Raw genomic sequence first — 10,000 nt, forward strand, 5'->3', positions numbered from 1 at the left:
AGGTCAGGGTTAGAGTCTGAGGAGAGGTCAGGGTTAGAGTCTGAGGAGAGGAGTGGTCAGGGTTAGAGTCTGAGGAGAGGCGAGGTCAGGGTTAGAGTCTGAGGAGAGGAGAGGTCAGGGTTAGAGTCTGAGGAGAGGAGAGGTCAGGGTTAGAGTCTGAGGAGAGGAGAGGTCAGGGTTAGAGTCTGAGAGGAGGGGTCAGGGTTAGAGTCTGAGAGGAGAGGTCAGGGTTAGAGTCTGAGAGGAGAGGTCAGGGTTAGAGTCTGAGAGGAGAGGTCAGGGTTAGAGTCTGAGGAGAGGAGAGGTTAGGGTTAGTCTGAAGAGTGGAGTTGTCAGGGTTAGAGTCTGAGAGGAGAGGAGAGGTCAGGGTTAGAGTCTGAGAGGAGTGGAGAGGAGAGGTCAGGGTTAGAGTCTGAGAGTGGAGAGGTCAGGGTTAGAGTCTAAGAGGAGAGGTCAGGGTTATAGTCTAAGGAGAGGAGAGGTTAGGGTTAGTCTGAAGAGTGGAGTTGTCAGGGTTAGAGTCTGAGAGGAGAGGAGAGGTCAGGGTTAGAGTCTGAGGAGAGGTCAGGGTTAGAGTCTGAGGAGAGGTCAGGGTTAGAGTCTAAGAGGAGAGGTCAGGGTTATAGTCTGAGAGGAGAGGTCAGGGTTAGAGTCTGAGAGGAGAGGTCAGGGTTAGAGTCTGAGAGGAGGGGTTAGAGTCTGAGTGGAGAGGTCAGGGTTAGAGTCTGAGGAGAGGAGAGGTCAGGGTTAGTCTGAAGAGTGGAGTTGTCAGGGTTAGAGTCTGAGAGGAGAGGAGAGGTCAGGGTTAGAGTCTGAGGAGAGGAGAGGTCAGGGTTAGAGTCTGAGGAGAGGAGAGGTCAGGGTTAGAGTCTGAGAGGAGAGGTTAGAGTCTGAGTGGAGAGGTCAGGGTTAGAGTCTGAGGAGAGGAGAGGTTAGGGTTAGTCTGAAGAGTGGAGTTGTCAGGGTTAGAGTCTGAGAGGAGAGGAGAGGTCAGGGTTAGAGTCTGAGAGGAGTGGAGAGGAGAGGTCAGGGTTAGAGTCTGAGAGGAGTGGAGAGGTCAGGGTTAGAGTTTAAGAGGAGAGGAGAGGTCAGGGTTAGAGTCTGAGAGGAGAGGAGATGTCAGGGTTAGAGTCTGAGAGGAGAGGTCAGGGTTAGAGTCTGAGGAGAGGAGAGGTCAGGGTTAGAGTCTAAGAGGAGAGGTCAGGGTTAGAGTCTGAGGAGAGGAGAGGTCAGGGTTAGAGTCTGAGAGGAGAGGAGATGTCAGGGTTAGAGTCTGAGAGGAGAGGAGAGGTCAGGGTTAGAGTCTGAGGAGAGGTCAGGGTTAGAGTCTGAGGAGAGGTCAGGGTTAGAGTCTGAGGAGAGGAGAGGTCAGGGTTAGAGTCTAAGAGGAGAGATCAGGGTTAGAGTCTGAGAGGAGGGGTTAGAGTCTGAGTGGAGAGGTCAGGGTTAGAGTCTGAGAGGAGGGGTTAGAGTCTGAGTGGAGAGGTCAGGGTTAGAGTCTGAGGAGAGGAGAGGTCAGGGTTAGAGTCTGAGAGGAGAGGTCAGGGTTAGAGTCTGAGAGGAGAGGAGACGTCAGGGTTAGAGTCTGAGGAGAGGTCAGGGTTAGAGTCTGAGGAGAGGTCAGGGTTAGAGTCTGAGGAGAGGTCAGGGTTAGAGTCTGAGGAGAGGTCAGGGTTAGAGTCTGAGGAGAGGTCAGGGTTAGAGTCTGAGGAGAGGAGAGGTCAGGGTTAGAGTCTGAGAGGAGAGGAGACGTCAGGGTTAGAGTCTGAGGAGAGGTCAGGGTTAGAGTCTGAGGAGAGGTCAGGGTTAGAGTCTGAGGAGAGGTCAGGGTTAGAGTCTGAGGAGAGGTCAGGGTTAGAGTCTGAGGAGAGGTCAGGGTTAGAGTATGAGGATAGGAGAGGTCAGGGTTAGAGTCTGAGAGGAGTGGAGAGGTCAGGGTTAGAGTCTGAGGAGAGGAGGGGTCAGGGTTAGAGTCTGAGGAGAGGAGAAGGTTAGAGTCTGAGGAGAGGAGAGGTCAGGGTTAGTCTGAGGAGAGGTCAGGTTTATAGTCTGAGGAGAGGAGAAGGTTAGAGTCTGAGGAGAGGAGGGGTCAGGGTTAGAGTCTGAGAGGAGAGGAGATGTTAGGGTTAGAGTCTGAGAGGAGAGGTCAGGGTTAGAGTCTGAGGAGAGGAGAGGTCAGGGTTAGAGTCTGAGGAGAGGAGAGGTCAGGGTTAGAGTCTGAGGAGAGGAGAGGTCAGGGTTAGAGTCTGAGGAGAGGAGAGGTCAGGGTTAGAGTCAGAGGAGTGGAGAGGTCAGGGTTAGAGTCTGAGGAGAGGAGAGGTCAGGGTTAGAGTCAGAGGAGTGGAGAGGTCAGGGTTAGAGTCTAAGAGGAGGGGTCAGGGTTAGAGTCTGAGGAGAGGTTAGGGGTTAGAGGAGAGGTTAGGGGTTAGGGTCGAGATCAGGGGTCAGGGTTAGAGTCTGAGAGGAGAGGAGAGGTCAGGTTTAGAGTCTGAGAGGAGTGGAGAGATTAGGGGTTAGAGGAGAGGTTAGGGGTTAGAGGAGAGGTTAGTGGTTAGGGTAGAGATCAGGAGTCAGGGTTAGAGGAGAGGTCAGGGTTAGAGGAGAGGTTAGGTGTTAGGGTAGAGATCAGGGGTCAGGGTTAGAGTAGAGGTCAGGGTTAGAGGAGAGGATAGAGGTTAGAGGAGAGGTTAGGGTAGAGATCAGGGGTCAGGGTTAGAGGAGAGGTCAGGGTTAGAGGAGAGGTTAGGGGTCAGGGTTAGGGTAGAGATCAGGGGTCAGGGTTAGGGTAGAGATCAGGGGTCAGGGTTAGAGGAGAGGTTAGGGGTTAGGGTAGAGATCAGGGGTCAGGGTTCGAGGAGAGGTTAGGGGTTAGGGTAGAGATCAGGGGTCAGGGTTAGACTAGAGGTTAGGGGTTAGGGGTCAGGGTTGAGGTCAGGGGTCAGGGTTAGAGGAGAGGTTAGGGGTTAGGGTAGAGGTCAGGGGTCAGGTTTAGAGTCTGAGAGGAGGGGTCAGGGTTAGAGTCTGAGAGGAGAGGTCAGGGTTAGAGTCTGAGAGGAGAGGTCAGGGTTAGAGTCTGAGAGGAGAGGTCAGGGTTAGAGTCTGAGGAGAGGAGAGGTTAGGGTTAGTCTGAAGAGTGGAGTTGTCAGGGTTAGAGTCTGAGAGGAGAGGAGAGGTCAGGGTTAGAGTCTGAGAGGAGTGGAGAGGAGAGGTCAGGGTTAGAGTCTGAGAGTGGAGAGGTCAGGGTTAGAGTCTAAGAGGAGAGGTCAGGGTTATAGTCTAAGGAGAGGAGAGGTCAGTGTTAGAGTCTGAGAGGAGAGGAGATGTCAGGGTTAGAGTCTGAGAAGAGAGGAGAGGTCAGGGTTAGAGTCTGAGGAGAGGTCAGGGTTAGAGTCTAAGAGGAGAGGTCAGGGTTATAGTCTGAGAGGAGAGGTCAGGGTTAGAGTCTGAGAGGAGAGGTCAGGGTTAGAGTCTGAGAGGAGGGGTTAGAGTCTGAGTGGAGAGGTCAGGGTTAGAGTCTGAGGAGAGGAGAGGTCAGGGTTAGTCTGAAGAGTGGAGTTGTCAGGGTTAGAGTGAGAGGAGAGGAGAGGTCAGGGTTAGAGTCTGAGGAGAGGAGAGGTCAGGGTTAGAGTCTGAGGAGAGGAGAGGTCAGGGTTAGAGTCTGAGAGGAGAGGTCAGGGTTAGAGTCTGAGAGGAGGGGTTAGAGTCTGAGTGGAGAGGTCAGGGTTAGAGTCTGAGGAGAGGAGAGGTTAGGGTTAGTCTGAAGAGTGGAGTTGTCAGGGTTAGAGTCTGAGAGGAGAGGAGAGGTCAGGGTTAGAGTCTGAGAGGAGTGGAGAGGAGAGGTCAGGGTTAGAGTCTGAGAGGAGTGGAGAGGTCAGGGTTAGAGTTTAAGAGGAGAGGAGAGGTCAGGGTTAGAGTCTGAGAGGAGAGGAGATGTCAGGGTTAGAGTCTGAGAGGAGAGGTCAGGGTTAGAGTCTGAGGAGAGGAGAGGTCAGGGTTAGAGTCTAAGAGGAGAGTTCAGGGTTAGAGTCTGAGGAGAGGAGAGGTCAGGGTTAGAGTCTGAGAGGAGAGGAGATGTCAGGGTTAGAGTCTGAGAGGAGAGGAGAGGTCAGGGTTAGAGTCTGAGGAGAGGTCAGGGTTAGAGTCTGAGGAGAGGTCAGGGTTAGAGTCTAAGAGGAGAGGTCAGGGTTATAGTCTGAGAGGAGAGGTCAGGGTTAGAGTCTGAGAGGAGTGGTTAGAGTCTGAGTGGAGAGGTCAGGGTTAGAGTCTGATAGGAGAGGAGAGGTCAGGGTTAGAGTCTGAGAGGAGAGGAGAGGTCAGGGTTAGAGTCTGAGAGGAGAGGTCAGGGTTAGAGTCTGAGGAGAGGAGAGGTCAGGGTTAGAGTCTGAGAGGAGGGGTCAGGGTTAGAGTCTGAGTGGAGAGGTCAGGGTTAGAGTCTGAGGAGAGGAGAGGTTAGGGTTAGTCTGAAGAGTGGAGTTGTCAGGGTTAGAGTCTGAGAGGAGTGGAGAGGAGAGGTCAGGGTTAGAGTCTGAGAGGAGTGGAGATGTCAGGGTTAGTCTGAGAGGAGAGGTCAGGGTTAGAGTCTTAGGAGAGGAGAGGTCAGGGTTAGAGTCTAAGAGGAGAGGTCAGGGTTAGAGTCTGAGGAGAGGAGAGGTCAGGGTTAGAGTCTGAGAGGAGAGGAGATGTCAGGGTTAGAGTCTGAGAGGAGAGGAGAGGTCATGGTTAGAGTCTGAGGAGAGGTCAGGGTTAGAGTCTAAGAGGAGAGGTCAGGGTTATAGTCTGAGAGGAGAGGTCAGGGTTAGAGTCTGAGAGGACAGGTCAGGGTTAGAGTCTGAGGAGAGGAGAGGTCAGGGTTAGAGTCTGAGGAGAGGAGAGGTTAGGGTTAGTCTGAAGAGTGGAGTTGTCAGGGTTAGAGTCTGAGAGGAGAGGAGAGGTCAGAGTTAGAGTCTGAGAGGAGTGGAGAGGAGAGGTCAGGGTTAGAGTCTGAGAGGAGTGGAGAGGTCAGGGTTAGAGTTTAAGAGGAGAGGAGAGGTCAGGGTTAGAGTCTGAGAGGAGAGGAGATGTCAGGGTTAGAGTCTGAGAGGAGAGGTCAGGGTTAGAGTCTGAGGAGAGGAGAGGTCAGGGTTAGAGTCTAAGAGGAGAGTTCAGGGTTAGAGTCTGAGGAGAGGAGAGGTCAGGGTTAGAGTCTGAGAGGAGAGGAGATGTCAGGGTTAGAGTCTGAGAGGAGAGGAGAGGTCATGGTTAGAGTCTGAGGAGAGGTCAGGGTTAGAGTCTAAGAGGAGAGGTCAGGGTTATAGTCTGAGAGGAGAGGTCAGGGTTAGAGTCTGAGAGGACAGGTCAGGGTTAGAGTCTGAGGAGAGGAGAGGTCAGGGTTAGAGTCTGAGGAGAGGAGAGGTTAGGGTTAGTCTGAAGAGTGGAGTTGTCAGGGTTAGAGTCTGAGAGGAGAGGAGAGGTCAGGGTTAGAGTCTGAGAGGAGTGGAGAGGAGAGGTCAGGGTTAGAGTCTGAGAGGAGTGGAGAGGTCAGGGTTAGAGTTTAAGAGGAGAGGAGAGGTCAGGGTTAGAGTCTGAGAGGAGAGGAGATGTCAGGGTTAGAGTCTGAGAGGAGAGGTCAGGGTTAGAGTCTGAGGAGAGGAGAGGTCAGGGTTAGAGTCTAAGAGGAGAGTTCAGGGTTAGAGTCTGAGGAGAGGAGAGGTCAGGGTTAGAGTCTGAGAGGAGAGGAGATGTCAGGGTTAGAGTCTGAGAGGAGAGGAGAGGTCAGGGTTAGAGTCTGAGGAGAGGTCAGGGTTAGAGTCTGAGGAGAGGTCAGGGTTAGAGTCTAAGAGGAGAGGTCAGGGTTAGAGTCTGAGAGGAGAGTTCAGGGTTAGAGTCTGAGAGGAGAGGTCGGGGTTAGAGTCTGAGTGGAGAGGTCAGGGTTAGAGTCTGAGAGGAGAGGAGATGTCAGGGTTAGAGTCTGAGAGGAGAGGAGAGGTCATGGTTAGAGTCTGAGGAGAGGTCAGGGTTAGAGTCTAAGAGGAGAGGTCAGGGTTATAGTCTGAGAGGAGAGGTCAGGGTTAGAGTCTGAGAGGACAGGTCAGGGTTAGAGTCTGAGGAGAGGAGAGGTCAGGGTTAGAGTCTGAGGAGAGGAGAGGTTAGGGTTAGTCTGAAGAGTGGAGTTGTCAGGGTTAGAGTCTGAGAGGAGTGGAGAGGAGAGGTCAGGGTTAGAGTCTGAGAGGAGTGGAGAGGTCAGGGTTAGAGTTTAAGAGGAGAGGAGAGGTCAGGGTTAGAGTCTGAGAGGAGAGGAGATGTCAGGGTTAGAGTCTGAGAGGAGAGGTCAGGGTTAGAGTCTGAGGAGAGGAGAGGTCAGGGTTAGAGTCTAAGAGGAGAGTTCAGGGTTAGAGTCTGAGGAGAGGAGAGGTCAGGGTTAGAGTCTGAGAGGAGAGGAGATGTCAGGGTTAGAGTCTGAGAGGAGAGGAGAGGTCAGGGTTAGAGTCTGAGGAGAGGTCAGGGTTAGAGTCTGAGGAGAGGTCAGGGTTAGAGTCTAAGAGGAGAGGTCAGGGTTATAGTCTGAGAGGAGAGGTCAGGGTTAGAGTCTTAGAGGAGTGGTTAGAGTCTGAGTGGAGAGGTCAGGGTTAGAGTCTGAGGAGAGGAGAGGTCAGGGTTAGAGTCTGAGAGGAGAGGTCAGGGTTAGAGTCTGAGAGGAGAGGAGACGTCAGGGTTAGAGTCTGAGGAGAGGTCAGGGTTAGAGTCTGAGGAGAGGTCAGGGTTAGAGTCTGAGGAGAGGTCAGGGTTAGAGTCTGAGGAGAGGTCAGGGTTAGAGTCTGAGGAGAGGTCAGGGTTAGAGTCTGAGGAGAGGAGAGGTCAGGGTTAGAGTCTGAGAGGAGAGGAGACGTCAGGGTTAGAGTCTGAGGAGAGGTCAGGGTTAGAGTCTGAGGAGAGGTCAGGGTTAGAGTCTGAGGAGAGGTCAGGGTTAGAGTCTGAGGAGAGGTCAGGGTTAGAGTCTGAGGAGAGGTCAGGGTTAGAGTATGAGAGGAGGGGTTAGAGTCTGAGTGGAGAGGTCAGGGTTAGAGTCTGAGAGGAGGGGTTAGAGTCTGAGTGGAGAGGTCAGGGTTAGAGTCTGAGGAGAGGAGAGGTCAGGGTTAGAGTCTGAGAGGAGAGGTCAGGGTTAGAGTCTGAGAGGAGAGGAGACGTCAGGGTTAGAGTCTGAGGAGAGGTCAGGGTTAGAGTCTGAGGAGAGGTCAGGGTTAGAGTCTGAGGAGAGGTCAGGGTTAGAGTCTGAGGAGAGGTCAGGGTTAGAGTCTGAGGAGAGGTCAGGGTTAGAGTCTGAGGAGAGGAGAGGTCAGGGTTAGAGTCTGAGAGGAGAGGAGACGTCAGGGTTAGAGTCTGAGGAGAGGTCAGGGTTAGAGTCTGAGGAGAGGTCAGGGTTAGAGTCTGAGGAGAGGTCAGGGTTAGAGTCTGAGGAGAGGTCAGGGTTAGAGTCTGAGGAGAGGTCAGGGTTAGAGTCTGAGGAGAGGTCAGGGTTAGAGTCTGAGGAGAGGTCAGGGTTAGAGTCTGAGGAGAGGTCAGGGTTAGAGTATGAGGATAGGAGAGGTCAGGGTTAGAGTCTGAGAGGAGTGGAGAGGTCAGGGTTAGAGTCTGAGGAGAGGAGGGGTCAGGGTTAGAGTCTGAGGAGAGGAGAAGGTTAGAGTCTGAGGAGAGGAGAGGTCAGGGTTAGTCTGAGGAGAGGTCAAGTTTATAGTCTGAGGAGAGGAGGGGTCAGGGTTAGAGTCTGAGAGGAGAGGAGATGTTAGGGTTAGAGTCTGAGAGGAGAGGAGAGGTCAGGGTTAGAGTCTGAGGAGAGGAGAGGTCAGGGTTAGAGTCTGAGGAGAGGAGAGGTCAGGGTTAGAGTCTGAGGAGAGGAGAGGTCAGGGTTAGAGTCTGAGGAGAGGAGAGGTCAGGGTTAGAGTCAGAGGAGTGGAGAGGTCAGGGTTAGAGTCTGAGGAGAGGAGAGGTCAGGGTTAGAGTCAGAGGAGTGGAGAGGTCAGGGTTAGAGTCTAAGAGGAGGGGTCAGGGTTAGAGTCTGAGGAGAGGTTAGGGGTTAGAGGAGAGGTTAGGGGTTAGGGTCGAGATCAGGGGTCAGGGTTAGAGTCTGAGAGGAGAGGAGAGGTCAGGTTTAGAGTCTGAGAGGAGTGGAGAGATTAGGGGTTAGAGGAGAGGTTAGGGGTTAGAGGAGAGGTTAGGGGTTAGTGGTTAGGGTAGAGATCAGGAGTCAGGGTTAGAGGAGAGGTCAGGGTTAGAGGAGAGGTTAGGTGTTAGGGTAGAGATCAGGGGTCAGGGTTAGAGTAGAGGTCAGGGTTAGAGGAGAGGATAGAGGTTAGAGGAGAGGTTAGGGTAGAGATCAGGGGTCAGGGTTAGAGGAGAGGTCAGGGTTAGAGGAGAGGTTAGGGGTTAGGGGTCAGGGTTAGGGTAGAGATCAGGGGTCAGGGTTAGGGTAGAGATCAGGGGTCAGGGTTAGAGGAGAGGTTAGGGGTCAGGGTTCGAGGAGAGGTTAGGGGTTAGGGTAGAGATCAGGGGTCAGGGTTAGACTAGAGGTTAGGGGTTAGGGGTCAGGGTTGAGGTCAGGGGTCAGGGTTAGAGGAGAGGTTAGGGGTTAGGGTAGAGGTCAGGGGTCAGGTTTAGCTCCCAGGGAATGTTGCTTTAAGGAAGCTCTGAATTACACTTGTCTCTGTTTCACTGGGTATTAACACTGAATTAATGGTGTGTGTGTGTGTGTGTGTGTGTGTGTGTGTGTGTGTGTGTGTGTCACTCAAGGCTACGTCCAGAGTCTGATCCGTCGGGTGGTGAACAACGTCAACATTGTGGTCAACAACCTGATCTTGAAGTACGTTGAGGACGACATCGTCCTGTCTGTCAACATCACCTCTGCTGAGAGTTACACCGTCCATGAGTTCTGGGACCGAGCCTTCATGGACATCACAGGTCAGCTGTCTGCACGCACACCTGTTATATAGGGAACACACCTGTTAACCTGGGATATATAGGGGACACACACACCTGTTAACCAGGACTATATAGGGAACACACACACCTGTTAACCAGGACTATATAGGGAACACACCTGTTAACCTGGGATATATAGGGAACACACACACCTGTTAACCAGGACTATATAGGGGACACACCTGTTAACCTGGGATATATAGGGGACACACACACCTGTTAACCTGGGCTATATAGGGAACACACCTGTTAACCTGGGATATATAGGGAACACACACACCTGTTAACCAGGACTATATAGGGGACACACCTGTTGACCTGGGATATATAGGGGACACACACACCTGTTAACCTGGACTTTATAGGGAACACACACCTGTTAACCTGGACTATATAGGGAACACACCTGTTAACCTGGACTATATAGGGAACACACCTGTTAACCAGGACTATATAGGGAACACACCTGTTAACATGGACTATATAGGGGACACACACACCTTTTAACCAGGACTATATAGGGAACACACCTGTTAACCTGGACTATATAGGGGACACACCTGTAAACCAGGACTATATAGGGAACACACACCTGTTAACCAGGACTATATAGGGAACACACCTGTTAACCTGGACTATATAGGGAACACACACCTGTTAACCTGGACTATATAGGGAACACACCTGTTAACCTGGACTATATAGGGAACACACACCTGTTAACCAGGACTATATAGGGAACACACCTGTTAACCTGGACTATATAGGGGACACACCTGTTAACCAGGACTATATAGGGAACACACCTGTTAACCAGGACTATATAGGGAACACACACCTGTTAACCTGGACTATATAGGGGACACACCTGTTAACCTGGACTATATAGGGGACACACCTGTTAACCAGGACTATATAGGGAACATACCTGTTAACCTGGACTATATAGGGAACACACACCTGTTAACCTGGACTATATAGGGAACATACCTGTTAACCTGGACTATATAGGGAACACACACCTGTTAACCAGGACTATATAGGGAAC

The 10,000-nt window shown here is 52.2% G+C and overlaps 1 protein-coding gene across 1 annotated transcript in view; it reads left to right on the forward strand.

Moving 5' to 3' along the window:
• The window catches only part of LOC149984267 (intermembrane lipid transfer protein VPS13B-like), a 721,339-nt gene that overhangs the window by 75,770 nt on the left and 635,569 nt on the right, over positions 1-10,000 (forward strand). The window contains 1 exon segment of the mRNA XM_090230526.1: positions 8,764-8,931. Coding sequence (XP_090086652.1) covers positions 8,764-8,931 — 168 coding nt within the window.

The sequence above is a fragment of the Oncorhynchus mykiss genome, chromosome 3 (genome assembly GCF_057628025.1).
Source record: "Oncorhynchus mykiss isolate SJ-2025 chromosome 3, ASM5762802v1, whole genome shotgun sequence".
Taxonomy (NCBI): Eukaryota; Metazoa; Chordata; class Actinopteri; order Salmoniformes; family Salmonidae; genus Oncorhynchus; species Oncorhynchus mykiss.